Source organism: Bombina bombina, chromosome 3 (assembly GCF_027579735.1).
Source record: "Bombina bombina isolate aBomBom1 chromosome 3, aBomBom1.pri, whole genome shotgun sequence".
Lineage (NCBI taxonomy): Eukaryota > Metazoa > Chordata > Amphibia > Anura > Bombinatoridae > Bombina > Bombina bombina.
In genome coordinates, this window is record NC_069501.1 from 580,359,204 (window position 1) to 580,378,738 (window position 19,535).

At 37.6% G+C, this 19,535-nt stretch overlaps 1 protein-coding gene across 1 annotated transcript in view; it reads right to left on the reverse strand.

The window, feature by feature from the left end:
* Positions 1-19,535, reverse strand: part of DNALI1 (dynein axonemal light intermediate chain 1) — a 29,090-nt gene that overhangs the window by 7,998 nt on the left and 1,557 nt on the right. Inside the window, exons 2-4 of the mRNA XM_053704790.1 lie at positions 12,519-12,652; positions 8,909-9,078; positions 7,804-7,982 (exon numbers count right to left, since the gene is read on the reverse strand). Coding sequence (XP_053560765.1) covers positions 7,804-7,982; positions 8,909-9,078; positions 12,519-12,652 — 483 coding nt within the window. The remainder of the gene's footprint in view (positions 1-7,803; positions 7,983-8,908; positions 9,079-12,518; positions 12,653-19,535) is intronic.

A 19,535-nucleotide genomic window follows, 5' to 3' on the forward strand; every position in this document is an offset into this window, starting at 1 on the left:
TAATTAAAAAAATAACTCCATAGCAATAATTTAGCCTCTTTCACAACAAAAATTACTGTAATCTTGTAAAGCCTAATTTCTGTTTGCCTTAAAAGGGGTCAATATGATATCATTTTCATTTATACTATAACTTTTTATTTTAATTAAATGGATTTGAAACACCCAAAAATTATTTTGTGATACAATTTTAATTTTTTTTTCCAATTTACTTCTATTATCAAATTTGCTTTGTTCCCACGGTATTCTTTGTTGAAGAGATACCTAAGTAGGTGTTTGGCAAACTACATGGCAGGAAATAGTGCTGCCATCTAGTGCTCTTGCTAATAGATAACATTCTTGCAAAACTGCTTTTCAACAAAAGATACAAAAAGAACAAAGATTATGTAATATATTAGAAAGTTGTTTAAAATCACATGCTCTATCTGAATCATGAAAGAAAAATGTTGGTTGCAGTTCCCTAGAAAAGTAATTAGCAAGCAAACAAAAATGGCTCAGCTGGAAACTCACTGCTATTCTTACAAGACGAGCGGATATGCTCTCTTTTTTTATCCGAAACCCAGGAGACTTGAAGACAATTAGCAAACAGATGAAGACCGGTTCACTCGCGCCTCACTAATAGTCCCCTAAGATATGGAAATCTGCTTCTGAAACACTAACTTTTTGATACGGTCCCAAGAGATCAGAAGAAGAAGGTAATCTCATTATTATTAGCACTTGCTACTGAATTTGTAGTGAAGTATATTTTTCATTACTTAATTTTTGACACAGTTATTAATAGCATTTGTTATTAATTACGTGTGTTAACAGGGAAGATTTGTTACTCCTCATAAAACATTTATTGCAAGCACTTGCTACTGTATCTGCATGTCACAATTTAGTAGGATAGCATAGATTTTGCACACAACAGCCAGGATACCTAATACTCCGATGTATAAAGTTAAGAGTACGAAACACTATGGCTTACTACCTAACACACGGGGCCACTGATCAATATTTCTAAAGCCATAAGGGCCGCATATAAATTTATGGCCATTAAATACACAGCTAATGTATTTCCTCAAAATGCCCAGTGACACAGGGCCAGATTTAAGTAAGGCTGCAGGGTACCCTCTGTCTGCATCTCTCCTCTCCAGGGGCCACCCCAAAGCACACATTTTTATCTCCCCCTTTTCCTGGGGGCACAGACAGTATGGCACACATTTCTGCTGGCCACAAAAACTAGTGCAGAGGGCTGCATGTGGTCCTTGGGCTGTCATTCCTGGCATAAAGTAAAACAAGTATTTTGGTCAAATAGTGATAGGCCCAGGTGCCTTGTTAAAGTCTTTTCATGTGTTTGTGGAAGGAGGCGCTGGATCACAAAGGGCTCACTGTAATATCCCAAATTACCCCGTTGAAATGAGGTATCTCCAAAATGCTGTTGGAAAAATTCACATTGGCGTAGAGCACCGAAACACCATAAATCACAAATGTAGATACTCAGAATAGAGTTGAAAAATTCGGCTTCTTTATTGAGTAAAACTCACATGCAGCTTCATATACAAAAAAGCAGCTTTTATTTCGCTCAACAAGTTTCAACTGCTTTACCGTCTTTCTTCAAGAGCTTCTTAAAACAAAATGTATGCTTACCTGATAAATTTCTTTCCTGGCATGGATAGTCCACAAATACATTCCAATTACTAGTGGGAATTCAACTCAAATTTATGCTTACCTGATAAATTTCTTTCCTGGCATGGAGAATCCACAAATCCATTCCAATTACCAGTGGGAATTAAACTTCTGGCCACCAGGAGGAGGCAAAGAACACCCCAGCAGAGCTGTTAAGTATCACTCCGACTTCCCATAACCCCCAGTCATTCAGCCAAAGGAAAATGGAAAGAGAAGATGACACAAGGGTATAGAGGTGCCTGAGGTTTATAAAAAAAAAAGCCGTCTTAACTCAAATTAAGGGCGGGGCGTGGACTCTCCATGCCAGGAAAGAAAGAAATTTATCAGGTAAGCATATATTTTGTTTTCTTTCCAATGGCATGAAGAGTCCACAAATCCATTCCAATTACTAGTGGGAACCAATACCCAAGCTAGAGGACACAGAATGGAAGGGAGGGAGAACAAGACAGGCGGACCTAAACAGAAGGCACCACCGCTTGAAGAACTTTTCTCCCAAAGGAGGCCTCAGCAGAGGCAAAAGTATCAAATTTTAGAATTTGGAAAAGGTATGCAATGAAGACCAAGTGGCCGCCTTGCAGATTTGTTCCACAGAAGTTTCATTTTTGAAGGCTCAGGAAGAAGAGACAGCCCTAGTGGAATGAGCCGTAAATCTCTCAGGAGGCTGTTGTCCAGCTGTCTCATAAGCTAACCGGATAACACTTCCCAACCATAGAGAAAGAGTAGTAGAAGTGGCCTTCTGACCCTTATGCTTACCGGAGAAAACAATGAACAGGGCAGTTGATTGCCGAAAATCTTTAGTTGCTTGAAGGTAAAACTTTAGAGCATGCACAACATCCAGGTTATGCAACAGGCGTTCCTTCTGAGAAGAAGGATTAGAACAAAACGAAGGAACAACAATTTCCTGATTGATATTGCGATCCGATACTGCCTTGGGAAGAAATCCCAACTTAGTACAAAGAACCGCTTTATCCGCATGAAAAATAAGGTAACAGGAATCATACTGCAGAGCCGAAAGCTCGGAAACTCTGCGAGCAGAAGAAATAGCAAGGAGAAACAAAACTTTCCAAGATAACTTAATATCAACTGCATGCATAGGCTCAAACGGAGCCTGCTGCAGAACTTTAAGAACAAGATTAAGGCTCCAAGGAGGAACAACAGGTTTAAATACAGGCCTGCAAATAAGATTGAACATCTGGCAGATCTGCCAGACGTTTGTGTAAAAGAATATAGACAGTGCAGAGATCTGACCCTTCAGAGTACTAACTGACAAACTTTCTCCAGGCCATCCTGAAGAAAAGACAAAATGCGGGGAACCCTCAACCGACTCCAAGAGAAACCCTTTGATTTGCACCAATAAAGGTTTTTACGCCATACCTTATGGTAAATCTTGCGAACCTGAAGCATAGTATCAATACTTCAGAAAAACCACGCCTAGCTAAGACTACGCATTCAATCTCCAAGCAGTCGGCTTCAGAGAATCTAGATTTGGGTGGAGGAAGGGACTCTGTAGTAGAAGGTCCTTCCTCAAAGGCAACTTTCAAGGTGGAAGAGATGATATCTTCACCAGATCCGTGAACCAGATCCTGCAAGGCCAGGCATGAGCTATTAGAATCACTGACACCCTCTCCTGTTTGATACGAGCAATAACTTGAGGAAGGAGAGCAAGCAGAGGAAACAGGTACGCAAGACCGAAGTCCCAAGGAACCCCCAGAGCGTAGATCAGAGCTGCTTGTGGATCTCTTGCTCTTGACGCCATCAGATCCAATCCCTGAACCCCCCACCTGAGGGTTATCATTGTGAATACTTCTGGATGGAGAGCCCACTCCCTGGGCTGAAAGGTCTGTCTGCTCAGAAAATACGCTTCCCAGTTGTCCACCCCTGGGATGTGGATGGCAGAGAGAGGACTCCACCCACTGAAGAATGTGAGTCACCTCCTTCATAGCTAAGGAACTCTGAGTTCCTCCCTGGTGGTTGATATATGCCACCAAGGTGGTGATGTCTGACTGGAATATGAAAAACCGGACTAAACTCAATTGAGGCCAAGCTCTTAAGGCATTGAAGCTTGCTCTCAACTCTAGAATATTTATTGGAAGAGAAGACTCCTCTCGAGTCCAAAGACCCTAAGCCTTTAAAGAACCCCAAAAAGGCTGGTATCTGTAGTCACATCCACCAGGATAGAAATTCTCTTGTTAGGGGGCCTAGAACTATCCTCTGAGAGAGATTTGAGTGGTCTCTGTTTCATTGTCTGAGCATGCATAACTATAGAGGTCTCAGATGGAAACGAGCAAAAGGAATAATATTCATGGAAGCAACAATTAGACCAATTACTTCCATACACTGAGCCACTGATGGAAAAATAGGGGGCTGAAGTGAAAGACAAGAAGCAAACATTTTGGATTTTCTGACATCAGTCAGGAAAATCTTCATGGACAGAGTCTATGATTGTCCCCAAAAAGCATACCCTGGTGTCTGGCACCAGGGAACTCTTTTCCAGACTTTCTTTCCACCCAAGGGAATGAAGAATAGACAACAGAGATTCTGTGTGGGATCTTGCTAAATGAAAAGATGGCATCTGAACCAAGATGTTGTCCAGGTATGGCACCACCTCTATCCCCTGAAATGTGACCACCGCCAAAAGAGCCCCTAGGGCCTTTGTAAAGATCTGAGGAGCCGTGGCAAGGCCGAAGGGAAGGGCAACAAATTGGAAGTTTTTGTCTAGAAAGGCAAAACGCAGGAATTGGTGATGTTCCCTGTGAATAGGAACATGAAAATACACATCCTTCAGGCCCAAATAAAGTCTTGCCCTTCAAAGGTAAAGACAGAAGTTTGGACTTGGATGTTAAATCCGCAGACCAAGATTTTAGCCACAGAGCTCTGTGAGCTAGAACCGCAAAGCTAGAAATTTTGGCTCCTAGCCTAACAACTTGCATGCTGGCATCACAGATAAAAGTATTAGCCAGCTTTAGAGCCTTTATCCTATCCTGGATCTCCTCTATGGTAGTTTCCTCTGAAATTAGGTCGGACAAGAAGTCGCACCAATAAGAGGCTGCACCCACAACCGTAGCAATACTTGCAACTGGTTGCCATTGTAAACCCTGATGAATATAAATCTTTCTTAAGCTTCCAGTTTCTTATCCATAGAGTCTTTGAAAGAGGAACTATCCTTGAGCGAGATAGTAGTTCTCCTGACTAAAGTAGAAATAAAGCCCTCAACTTTAGGTACAGTGCGCCACGAGTCACGCACAGAGTCAGCAACAGGAAACATCTTCTTAAAAACAGGGGACAGGGAAAAAGGAATCCCCGGCTTCTCCATTCCTGAGCTATAATGCCTGACATACGGTCTGGAACTGGAAATACCTCTACAGATGAAGGTATTACATCAAACACTTTTTTAGGAGTCTCGGCAACAGTAGTTTCGGAGTCCTCTAATGTAGCTAATACCTCCTTCAAGAGTAAACTGAGGTGTTCCAGCTTAAATCTAAAATGTAGACACTTTAACCCCGGCAGGAAAGGATTAACATACAGAGTTGATAAATACTAATCATGAAAGAAAACTTTTGGGTTTCAGATAGAGTGTACTATTTTCAGATTTACTTCTAGTATCAATTCTGCTTCATTCTCTTGATATCCTTTACTACGGGAGAGCAAATGCTCTACTGTGGCCTAACTGAACACAGTGGGTTAGACCAGGGGTCAGCAACCTTGGCTCTCCAGATGTTTTGGAACTACATTTCCCATTATGCTAAGACATTCTTTAGGCTGTCTAAGCATCATGAGCACAGTAGTTCCAAAACATCAGCAGAGCCATGGTTGCTGACCCCTGGGTTATACAGTGACAAGCAGATAGCTCACAGTAGTGCATTGCCTCTGACCCTACCTATGTATGCTTTTCATCAATGGATACAAAGAGAACAAAGCAAATTAGATAAGAGATGTTAACTGGAAAATTGTTAAAAAAATTGCATGTTCGTTTTGAATCATGAATGTTTTATATTGAATTTACAGTCCCTTTACTGCCATTGCTCCTCTGCAAGTCTATGTACAGAGAATAAAAATATATATATATATATATATATATATATATATATACACACACCCTTCTCTGTTAACATGTGTACTGGAGCCACTGTATGTATTATTAGTGCCAGAAAAGGAACCTAGCAGCACACTGACAGAGTATTACATTATTTTTAGCATCACAGAAGCAACCAGTATTCTGTCTGTTTTGTCATTATCAGCGACCACAATGTTGCACTTTATAAAACTTTATAAAACACACAGAAAATGCTAAATATTGTTTAGTTTAGGCACAGCTGTACAACTTAAAGGGATATGAAACCCCCAAAAAATTATTTCATGATTCAGATAGAGAGTACAATTTTAAACAACTTTCTAATTTACTTCTATTATCTAATCTGTTTCATTCTCTTTGTATCATTTGTTGAAGGAGCAGCAATGCTCTAATGGTTTCTAACTGAACACATGGATGAGCCAATCACAATATATATATATATATATATATATATATATGCATGCAGCCACCAATCAACAGCTAGAACCTAGGTTCTCTGCTGCCCCTGAGCTTGTCTAGATAAACTTTTCAGCAAAGGATAACAAGAGAAGGAAGCAAATTAAATAATAGAAGTAAATTGTAAAGCTGTTTAAAATTGTATTCTCTATCTGAATCATGAAAGAACATTTTGGGTTCCATGTTCCTTTAAATCCCAATGGCTACAAAACAGCCCTTCAGTTCTTTTTTTATCTACACTACTCCTCTACAATTCTCCCACTTACAACACACAAAAAACTCTCATACCTTGCAGCTTGTTCATTCCTGTCTTCTGTATATGCATAAACCATATATGGTTTTGGAAGTATATGTATGTTTGTGGCACCTCTCAATTGTTCATTTTAACTGTTCATAAAGAAGTGTACAATTTTTTAGAGGACTTTCACACAGCTATCTGCAAGTGAGAAACAATTTTGCTATGGACACAGGTACCCTGTAGACCCTGTTATTAGTTATGCTGGAAGCCTGTGGTTGTGGCAGTTTATTTATTTTTTAAGTTAACATATTTCATATTAGGCTACTGCAACTCAGTGATACACAACCATGTAAAACTGAACTCTGCTACCATCTAGTGGACATTCTGACAGCAGCTCTAACAAGGATTGATATGTTACAAGATTCACCAGGCTTTGGTGCAAACCTGATAGCTTTAAAAAGTATTTAAATGGATGTGATAATAAGAAAATGTTCTCTGTTCCAACTAAAACATAATGATACAAAGTTGCTCTATAAATTAACGTTTTTTTCTGTGGGAGTTCTCCCTTTTAGCCCCTGAGCTCTAGGGTTCCAGGACTAAATTGTACATAAGCGTGCACTTAGTTTTACTTATTTTTTTCATATGCAGCAATGGAAATGTTGTGGAATACAATGTCTCTCTATAACTAATCTTAATATTAAATAACATTACACAATTAAAAATACATTTATTTCATTTTTTTATGTAAATAGCATAATGGTTCATCATGCACATCAAGAATTAGAAGTATCTGGAATATCTGATTTAAAACATTTGTATGAAAATTAAATTAAATGGCATTAAAGGGACAGCGTACTGTAAAATAGTTTACTCTAAATGTGTTTCCAATGACTTGTTATACCAGCTGCAGAGTATAAAGTGTATGAGAATTTCCTTCTTTGGGATTATTTTTGTATATGAAATAGCTGGTTTTGTTCTTTGAAATCACAACCTATTAAAATGGGTTGAGCTTGCAGGGAAATCAGATCTCATTATTTTATCACTTTCTGTAACACATACATATGCTATATCATTTCTGTCTGTATAGCAAAGCCCAATACTTAGTGAGAACAATTGAAAATTAATATTGTATTACTTATCTCTTCTGCTGGTTATGTTTGCATAGCTTTTCTTAAGCCTAAACTTAATTATTAAAACTTTCAGTATAGGTAGGAATACCATGGGCAAAAACAGATATTTCAAATGCCAATATAAATGTAAAGGAGCTATTTGTAAACAATTTAATACACCCAATAGGTAAAATGGATCATTGGGAACAAAGTAAAGGGGAGAAAAGTTTAGGGTAAACTGTCCCTTTTGAAAACTGACTTACTCGTTTCTCCATGTCTGATTTCCCCTGTTCCGCTTGCAAAGCCTTCCTCATACCGAATGCCACACTACTCTCATACAGTGTTTGGTAAGCAGAGATAGTCATGTGAATTTCATCTCGAACTCTAAGCATCAGAAGCCCGCGCTCACCACAGTTAATGGTCACCTGTCGGATCAACTCATCTGTGACCAAAGAATAGATTTAATTAAATAAATACATGAAATAAGTAAATTATTAGGGAGCTGTATTACATAGCAGAAGGGATTTAAATCCATATTGTATGATAAATAAAAAAACAGGTTTCATGAAGCTAATGCTATACACTAGACAATTACAGATATTAAAGACATAGTGCAATAACATTTTCTAATGCACTAAAGTATTTTTATTGCACTTCTGTGTGCCTCTATGTCGCCTCAAATGGGTTAAACACATAGATAAAGTTTGTTCCAGGTTGGCAATGTACTTCCTATGCTGAGCTGGATACGGCCAGTGAGCCAATCAGGAAGTTCATATATGTGTATAATGATATCTCAACTGCACCTGCCATCTTATCATGTTATGAAAATGTCATTATTAAAAATAGTTATCTAAAATGTAGTGGTGCTGGAATAACGCTTGGCTTTTATGCACAATTTCTAATGTTTATATCAACATTACAAACGTACAGGCTCAGGAGCCCACACCTTCTGGATCTCCTGCATGTGGCCCCAGCTTCCCATTCTACCCTGCCCTCCTGTAGGACCTCTTATTGCCTCTTAACAGGAGCAGCTTCTTAAATAAATTATTTGCATATTGACATTGGTGCTTGGGGCCAGTACCAGGGGGCCAGTCTAGTGGGGGTTCCAGGGGATGGAAAGTGTGTGTGTGTAGCGCCTGGTTCTGTAGGCTCACCAGAAAGTACTATCATAATGTTTGTCAGCTGAAGATGTCAGTATTACAAACAGTATAAAAGAGTAGAGCTCAGCATTATGTTAAGGAAATGCTGGAGTTCAGGCATGTCGGTCCCTGTGTTAATCATTGCCGCAGATCCACCTGTACCCAGGCAGCCATTTCACCATTAGCTATGTAGTCAGGAGGCCTTTACATATATAGAAAAACAACAAACCAAAGCATTGTGAATAAAGTTCTCTCCGAACAGGGCAGATTCCTGTCTCTCTAGCCTGTCTCTGCTGCAACTTCACATCCAGCTCTCCCTGCAAATGAAGAACATCCATCCGGGTGCTTGGTGTACTGGACACTTGCTGGATCCATAGCTGACCATTTTCCATCCATTCCCTGGTAACAAAAAATGTACATATCAAATGGTTAATCTTATGGTTAATTTCCAACCTTTTTGTTGTAGCTGAAGGCTATTTATACCTAAATAAAAGCAGTGATCAACAAAGATTCCATTTTTAGAAGTATTAACCAACTACACGTCTTCCTAAACTAAGTAATGCTTGAAATATACTCTTATGTTTGTGAATAGACAGCAGTGTTTTAGTTAATGGAGTGCATTCAAAGGATGGGGCAGTCACTGGCAGTGTTCCTCAGGAAGGGCAGTCACTGGTAGCTCTCCTAAGGGGGGGCAAGTCACTGGTAGTGCTCCTCAGGGGTAGTGCTTCTCAGAGGTAGTACTTCTCAGGGGGGGGGGGTAGTTTTTGGGCTTGTTCTGTTCATTATATCCATCAGTAAAATTGACAACAAGCTTAAAGAGAAGATATGTCATTTTTCAGGTGATACCAACATTAGTAATAAAAAAGGTTTTCCAGGAAAGATAGATAAAATGAGTATATATATATATATATATATATACACAATTTATTTTTTATTTTATTTATTTTTTGAAAAGGATGATTGTGCAGTTAAGCTGGATTTACAATTTAATACCACAATGTACCAAATTATAGATATAGGATGCAAAACCCTAAAGGGACACTGAACCCACATGATGATTCAGATAGAGCATGCAATTTTAAGCAACTTTCTAATTTACTCCTATTATAATTTTTTCTTCGTTCTCTTGCTATCTTTATTTGAAAAAAGAAAACTAGGTTATTTTTTGGTTCAGACCATGGACAGCGCTTCTTTATTGGTGCGTGAATGTATCCACAAATAAGCAAGAACAACCCAGGTTGTTCACCAAAAATGGGCCGGCATCTAAACTTACATTCTTGCATTTCAAATAAAGATACCAAGAGAATGAAAAAACATTGATAATAGGAGTAAATTAGAAAGTTGCTTAAAATTGCTTGCTCTATCTGAATCACAAAATGAAAAAATGTGGGTTCAGTGTCCCTTTAATTATACAGTTTTGTTAAACAATACAAAAGTGTGGAAGGCAAGGTCAGTAGGGTGCTTGGTTTTACTTGGGGGGCGGAAGGACAAATAAGGTTATCCCATAGATCACAAGATGCTTTCCAGAAAGATATAAATACACTCATACACTGTTCAGGTGGGGCCACTAAAATGGTACATGACCTTAATATGTGTAAATCAGAGAAGAGAAGGTACAGCAGATAGAGTAGATACAATAAATCCTATAATATACTTCAACTTAAAGGGACACTGTACCCAAAATTTTTCTTTCGTGATTCAGATTGAGCATGAAATTTTAAGCAACTTTCTAATTTACTCCTATTATCAAATTTTCTTCATTCTCTTGGTATCTTTATTTGAAATGCAAGAATGTAAGTTTAGATGCCGGCCCATTTTTGGTGAACAACCTGGGTTGTCCTTGCTGATTGGTGGATAAATCCATCCACCAATAAAAAAGTGCTGTCCAGAGTACTGAAACCAAAAAAAAAGCTTAGATGCCTTCTTTTTCAAATAATGATAGCAAGAGAACGAAGAATAATTGATAATAGGAGTAAATTAGAAAGTTGCTTAAAATTGCATGCTCTTTCTGAATTACAAAAGAAAAAATTTGGGTACAGTGTCCCTTTAACTAACAATGACACCAGAACAAGAGGTCATGATCTCAAGATGAAGGATAATAGCTTCAGGAGTCATTTGAGGAAGCATGTATTTGAGGAAATTGTGATGGATTCATGGAAAAAACTTCAAAATACTGGAATGGAATTCAAGAATGCCTGAGATATGCATTACTGGAAGCTAACTGGTGATTGGTGGTTGCACCAGGTGTGTTCAGCTAGCTCCCAGTAGTGCATTGCTGCTCTGGAGACGACTTTAAAGGGTCATAATACTCAAAATATTACATACTCTATTTAAAACATGAAATGCGCTAATTTAACATCTTCTTTTTGTACTTTTTTATGCCTTTAAATTTACATTTTAGACTTGATTGGACTTTGCTTCTATACCATCTAAATCTATGTTTCTACAATACAAAACATAAACTTATATACTAAATGTTGCTTAAAGGGACAGTATACTGTAAAATTGTTTTTCCCTTAATCTGTTTCCAATGACTTGTTATACCAGCTAAAAGAGTATAAAATGTATGAAAATGTGCTTGTTTCAGTTTGTTTTTGTATATGAAATAGCTGGCTTTGTTCTTTAAAACCACAACCCATTCAAACGATCAGATCTCCTTATTTTATCACTTTCTTTACAAACACTGTATACTAAAGCCCAATACTTAGAGATAACAATTAAAAATGAACATTTTATCATGTTTTTCTCCTACTCCCCACTGAGAGTGTAATTTCTTCTGGTAGCTTTGTTTACATAGCCTTTTTTTTACGCAGTACTTAATTATAGAAACTTTTAGTATAGGTGGGAATACCGCAAACAAAATCAGCTATTTCAAATGCTGAAATAAAGGCAAACATTTTAATACATTCCAGTAGGTAAAATTGATTATTGGGAACAAATTAAAGGAGATAAAAAAAGTACCCTGTCCCTTTAATTCAGCCCTTTTAATGACTATCCTCCTTTGATATATTCAGCTTGTACGTTGAGGAAATAATTATAACTTTCATATCAACGGAGAGAAGTCAGAGACACTAATATGCAAGAATAGGAAGCCACCTTGATTCATGAAAGGCAGACATGTAGGAAAGTACTGTTTTACATAGACGTTTTAATTGAAGTCACTTGGCAAGAGGTTAATACTGAAAGGTAATACAAAATTCATGATACGTCATTTTATATCAAAATGAAATCTGCCAAGCTATTCAAATGTGTCATTACATTTCCATATAAAATTGTGAACACTTTGGTGCTACATAAATATACATGAAATCAAACTTAAGATTAATTCCTGTTTTATTTATTCACATGCAGAATAGAGTTTAATCTATAAGGTAAGAACAAATGAAAGCGGACAAATATTAAAGGGACATGAAATCCAATTTGTATTCTTCCATGCTTCAAGTAGGGCATTCAATTTTAAACAAGTTTTCAATGTACTTCTATTATCAAATGTGCTTCATTATCTTGGTATCCTTTGTTGAAGAAGCTGCAATGCACTACTGGGAGCAAGTTGAACACATCTAGTGAGACCCTGACAAAATGCATACATGTGCAGCAACCAATCAGCAGCCAGCTCCCAGTAATGCAATGGTGCTCTTGAAACCTACATAGGTATACTTTTCAACAAAGGACACCAAGAAAACAAAATAAACTAGATAATAGCAGTAACCTAGATCTGAATAATAAAAGAAAATTGTTGACTCTACTGTCCCTTGAATAATTATACAGCAAAGAAAGCCATACACTTTGTTATAATGTTCTATACATAAATCACAAAGGCAAAGAGGTGTAAGATTTACCGAGGAGGCAGAATGGAATTTAAAATTTCTTCTGTTTGTTTGTTGGTGTCTAACGTTGGAGACTTGGGTTTTGGTGGAGGTGGTACTGGAGCTGTCACAATTGCTTGTTGAGGACTCGCTTTCAGAGGTCGTGACTGCAACACAAAACAGTATCAGAAGTTAGTAATTGTCATAGAATTATATTGTTGTGTTTGTTACTGATACTATCTTGTTAACAACTTGTTTATGCCATAGACTGGCTAAAAAGAATACAAGACATTGTCATAGAATTGCAGCACAGTCCTATCTAACAAGGGGGAGGATTAGCGACTTTTAGTCTTAGGGGATCAATCACATAAAAAAACAGGCTTTGTATGAGGATTAAGAACATGATCAGTCCTGCGGTCAATTCCCGTCCTGCTCCAGTGGCTAGTTCTCCTCTGCCCTAGCATGCAAATGATTAAAAACAAAATAAATGATGTTATATATTTGGAGTAATTTATATCCATAGACAAACTAAAGAGTGTTTGATGCTAGAAACAATAGGTTAAAAAATACACAGATTAACAAAAATAAAACATGCTTTTAGCACTCACTTAAAGGGGCATAAAACCCAATAATTGTCTTTCATGATTCCAATAGAACATACAATTTTAAACAACTTTCCAATGTAATTCTATAATCAAATGTTCTTTGTTTTTTGTTATCCTTTGTTAAAAAGCAGGACGGTAATGTCAGGAGCGTGCATATGTATGCAGCACTAATATGGCATCAGTTTTGCCACTGTTCTAACAGAATAGCGCACTAACAACAGAGAATCTGATGGGTTGTGACGGAGGAGCAAATGCGCAGTGAGTATTTTTGATCAGACAGCTGACGGAACGTCACTTCCATTTGCTGATCTGTTATGTTTGCTATTCTGTTAGAACACCACAATGTTATACATTAGCAAGAACACTAGATGGCAGCACTATTTCCTGTGACTCGACTTGAGCACGCTACCTATCTAGATATCTCTTCAACAAAGAATAACATGAAAAAGATGTAAATTTGATAATAAAAACAAATTAGAAACTTTTTTAAATTGTAGTCTCTATCTTAACCATAAAAGAAAATATTTGGGTTTTTTGTCCCTTTAAAGTGATACTACAATAAGTATGTTCCAATAGGGTGCAACCACATACACAAATAAAATGTAAAAGTGTAAAAAAAAATATGTTATAATGTGTTAGAGAACTGTATGATTGCATAGTTGCTTGCATATAACTGTTAAACCGCAGCAAACACATAGTTAAAGACAGCAGAGCACAGCTGCTGATTGGTGGCTACCCACATAAGCTTCTCTTCATTGGCTTAAAGGGACAGTCTACACCCAATTAAATAATGAGCCGTTACTTTGATCACCCTTAAAACATACCATTGAACCCCTTTACATACTTGGCAGATGGACCGGTACACAAGTAATGTTACGATGAGTAACTTTATTTGTCTTCTAGATATGGCCGCCAAACTCCTCCCTCTCCTCCTTCATCCCCTTCTCTATTCCTTTTCCAGGCTCGTGCATGTAAGAAACCGTGACGTCGCTGTTCTGCTTATGCGCATGCACATAGTGTTCCGACCGCTGACAAGTAGCGGTCGGAACACTATGTATTGTATAGATTCATATAATCAAAGTAACACTCAATTACACAAAGGTTCCGGATATTTGGTTCCTATTTAATTGCGCATGCGATTTAATTGCGCATGCGCGAATCGGCGTGAACGCTTCTTCAAAGTTTAACAAGTGAGCAGATTCTGATTGGACAATTTAATATAACAAGATGTAAAGATGTAACAGTGGGGGGAGTTTGGCGGCCATATGTACATGAACTAAACCAATGTTCTTTTTAGGATTATTCGTGTACCGGTCGAGCTACAGGACATGCAATGCAGTGCAGGTGGATCTTCTTTGCTTAATCTAAGGTATGGGTTTATGTTTATTCGGGTGTAGACTGTCCCTTTAAATATGTGTTTAACCTCCCTTTACAGGTGTTACACACATAGACCTCAAGCACAATTTATAAGCAATTTGCTCCTTAAACACTTTTTGCTTTCTGTCCAGATTGGGAGCTGAGTTTCTCGAGTGATCACAATGTTATATTGTTTTGTTACAGGAAAGCTATATTCATGTAAACCCCTTTGTTTGATTTACAAGTAAAAAGGTCATTTGAATGTGTGACATTAACCTATTGTCATCGCAAGACAAGCTCAAAACTGTATCCATGTGAATTCTGTATGTATCTTTGCATAAAGGACATACTTCTATAGTCACTTCAGAACAACATCTAAAATTGGTGTCTTTATAATTCATTTTTAATATTTAATTGTAAGTCTCACTCACAATATCTTGATTGTCACTAACAATACTGGTGGAGTCTATTAAATGTTTTTTTTTTTAAAAAAAGGATTTTGCTTAGTTGTGACTTTCATAGTTAACTACTGCAATCCATTTCTATCAGCTCCACTGCTATCCCATCTAAATGAATCTTTTAGGTTGTCAGGATGGACAGACTGTGCACTCTTTTTCTATATTGTTTTTAACTATATTTTTTTTCTTAAAGGAACACTGAACCCACATTTTTTCTTTTGTGATTCAGATAAAGCATGACATTTTAAACAACTTTCTAATTTACTCCTATTATCAATGTTTCTTCGTTCTCTTGCTTTCTTTATTTGAAAAAGAAGGCATCTAAGCTATTTTTTTTTGGTTCAGGACCATGGAAAGCACTTGTTTATTGGTAGGTGAATTTACCCACCAATCAGCAAGAACAACACAGTGTGTTCACCAAAAATGGGCCGGCATCTAAACTTACATTCTTGCATTTTAAATAAAGATACCAAGAGAATGAAAATAATTTGATAATAGGAGTAAATTAGAAAGTTGCTTAAAATTGCATGCTCTATCTGAATCACAATAGAAAAAAATTGGGTTAAGTGTCCCTTTAAGGTGGTGAGAGTCCATGATTTCTTACTGTTGAGAATGCATAACCTGGCCACCAGGATGAGGAACAGACACCTTACACCAAAAGCTATAATATCCCTCCTACTTCCCTGACCCTTACAATATTTTCTTTGCCTATCGTAAGAGCAGGTGAATATAGAGGTGCTCAGGATTTTATTCAAGATTACAAGGATATTAATTCCATCTTTTCCATCATAATATGAAACTTGGTAGAGATGGACATAGAAGAGTACTGGCTGTGCAATGTAAATCTCTCTGCAGGAATAGTGGTCACAAGCCTGTCACGGGTGTCGCCTTGGACAGTTCCATTAGCCTCCTCCTGTCTGGCCATCAAGATGTACTCCCTCTGTATATCCTCGACTGTTAGTTACAGTACTAGATGGGCTGTCTACTATATCCTCATGTTGCAGCAGTTTAAGACCAGTGGAGTGGGCATCAAATGGGTAAGTTCCTGCATGTCTCACACAGCCCACGGGCTGTCAGTAAGGTATGTCTTTGTACATCACTGCTAGTCCAGAGTAGGTGCGCATATAATTTGAGCTTACAATAATGCTTACACTAATGAATTTCACGCAGGACATGGTAGGCTGACCTGATTTGGATATCCAGCACTCCGTGGCTTTTTTCTCAGTGCCCTTTCTGTTATCAAAATCTTCAATATCTTCATTTAACTGATTGGAGAGTGAACGCTTAGTTTTTCCCTAAGGATGTCTTTTTTCTGATTCCGTAGCGGATACCTTGATTAAGGCTCATAAACAAGCTATCAGAAAAACTTAGCACAAGGGTTTATCTTGCTTTGTGTTCAGATAGGGGGCTCTTCATGGTATTTTGTTGGTTTACCCAGAACTTACAATTTCTCCAAGATGGTTTAGGCAAAGGTCTATCGGCCAGCACCCTAAGGGGTGACATTTCCGCTCTTTTAGTTTATTGCACAGAAACCTTGTTTGTCTTCCAGATCTTCAAGCATTATTCAGACCTTTGTTGGAAGCAAATCTTTTATAAAGGCCATTTTTTTGTGTATGGTGTCTTTGCCTCCTCCTGGTGGCCAGATGATGAATTTTCTCAACAGTAAGGAATTGTGGACTTTATCAGGTAAGAATAAATTATGTTATTTCTAGTGTTTGTTAAATGAACGTTTCCATTTTATCGTGAACTGAAAAAAAATGGTGACTACAAGTTTCTATGCAAAATACATCTTTTTTTTTTTTACTGGATTTTAACTTTTTTTTTTTTAAACTGTAAATAATGACCCTGCTGTCTTGCTACTTTGTATTTTTCTAAGAGATCCTTAAAAGGGACATAAAACCCAGAATTTTTCTATCATGAGTTAGAAAGGGCATGCAATTTTAAACAACTTTTCAATTTACTTCTATTATCTAATTTGTTTTGTTCTCTTGGTATCCGTTGTTGAAAAGCATACCTCGGTAGACTCAGGAGCAGCAATGCACTACTGGGAGGTAGCTGCTAATTGGTCAGTGCACATATTTGCCTCTTCTCATTGGCTCACTCAATGTTTTCAACTAACTTCTAGTAGTGCATTTCTGCTCATTCAACAAAGGATACCATAGTAAACTATGAAAGCTTCGAAGCCCCAGGGTTTCAGGCTTGCATGACAATCACGACACTGCGAGTGAGACTCACAATCAAATGTTAAAAATGAAATATAAAAACACACCATGGTACCTTGAGAAATCCCTGAAGGGGTGAAACGCGTAGATCTGTGACAGTGTGATACTGAATCGTTTGCAGTTTGTTGGGAGCTGGTGAAACAATCAGTAATTCCTGAGTATGGCAAAGCTGTAAAAAAGTATGGTCTAGCCTCTGGGTACTATGTACTTAAGTGCAGAGTAACAACGGACCGGACCCGAGGAAGCTGGAAAGAGGTTGAAGTTAACAGATAGAGACAGTACTTGCAACTAAAAGTAGGCAGTGAGTGACGTCACACTAACCGACCGGAGAAGTGGGTGAAAATCAGAAACCCACCATGACAAGTGAGAGGTAAGGACACCTCAAGGAGAAAATCCTGAACCCAGCGACTACACCAGAACAAGAGGTGAGACCTAAGTAAACCCACAAATAGAAAGGATAAGTGAAGATGGCTAAGGTTTGAAACACATAATATTCAGATATGAATACACACTTTTACCTAAAACGGTAAACAACAGTGACTATAAGAAGTACACTTGTGATATTCAGCCCTAATATTCAGCCTAGTGTTAAACAACAGTGACTATACGAAGTACACCTGGGACATTCAGCCCTAGTGATTCACATTCGAAAAAGGAACTTAACATACAAGAAAGAAAACGTTTGCAAACCGACTTTGTATCTAAATTTTATCCTTTAGGGCAGTGATTTTCAACATTTTTTTTGCCGTGGCACACTTTTTTACATTAAAAAATCCTGCGGCACACCACCATCCCAAAATTTTACAAAATCACACATTGTAGCCCAATACAGCATATATTATACATCATAATGATTGCCTGTGAATGAATGTCAATATGTCATGGTTGTAAATGATGCCTGCCTGTCTGCCTGATGAGCCTGTCACATCAAAACAAGCAAAATTTAAAAAATATGTCACACTGTTCTCAGTCTGCCGCGGCACACCTGAGGATCTCTCACGGCACACTAGTGTGCCACGGCACACTGGTTGAAAAACACTGCTTTAGGGATCATATCAATTTTTTCTGAGTCATTTTAAAGCTACTATTTTAAGTTAGTATTTTTAAGTGTTTGTGGACTATTGTTTTTTGGTTTTGGTGTTGATGAATGTTATGGATTTTTAATGGATTTTGAATAAATAACCTTTCTGATTTAAAGGGTTTTTTGATGGATTATGTTACTTTACGTGGGTATTTAGGATAATTTATATAACAACTTTGGAATTAATTTGAAAAGTATTCACCTACTATATATGCCTTCTCATTCCTATTTTGCAACATTTTAACTATCTAGGAAGGAAATAGTTCACAGAGAAAGGCTTATTTTAGGTAAAGATCAGCGCTTTACTTCATACAAATAAAAACATGTTCCCTGTATGCAGCATCTCCAATAAGGATGAATGGAGTTTAATGAATCAATACCATGTATGTTAATAAACCTCTAGAATATCTCCAGTGGCCTTTTCAGAATGTTGTACATATGTGCAAGCAAATAGACGGTTTGGAAATAGCAATGAAATAGTGTTAAAGATGTCTAAAATGCCCTTGCAAGGTCTTATCAAGTTCCTAGAAGTATTGAATTTGAAAGGCCAAAACTGGACTTAAAAAGCTGTTGATAAGTGATCCGATAAAGTAATGTTTCCGCTGAGACCTTTTTGGCTCCATAGGGAAAATAGGACATTTATCGAGAATCCGAAAATCTGTTCACAAGTACTGGAATCTGTCAAAAACACGCTATTGCGCCAAATAAAAAAGTTGCCTTTTCGTCCCAAAAAAAGAGACAAAAACGCCACCCTCAATAGATTTTGATTGATGCCATAGTTATAAGCAAGCAACAGTTCAATAAGAAAATGCTCTAAAAATTAGCGCATTTTATTATTGAATTTGTATGTCTCACTTTTGTATACTGTCACACATGATAAAAAATGTTAATGGTTAAAAAGTATATACTGAAACACTATTTTAGGTGGAAAAAGTGGATTTGTGCAATTAATATCAGTAATTGATAAAGATAGCACTTTACAAGACTTGTACACAACAAAAACAGCTACTAAAAAGTGTCAGTATAGTACATTAGCAGAGGTGACACACTAACAGACTAACCAAATAAAAAATCCTGTCACTGCCTATATGTGGCTGTTATAGAAATCCTATATAATAAAAGGCCAAGTGTGTTTGTCCGAAGCTGTCATGCGCAGTAGAGACTGCGCACGAGGACAAACACACCTGTGAGCAAAAGAGATTGGGCAGAGTGAGCAAAGGAGAGGGGGGAGATAGCACAAAAGAGAGGGGGGAGAGAGCACAAAAGAGAGGGGGGAGAGAGCACAAATGAGAGGGGGAGAGAGCACAAAAGAGAGGGGGGAGAGAGCA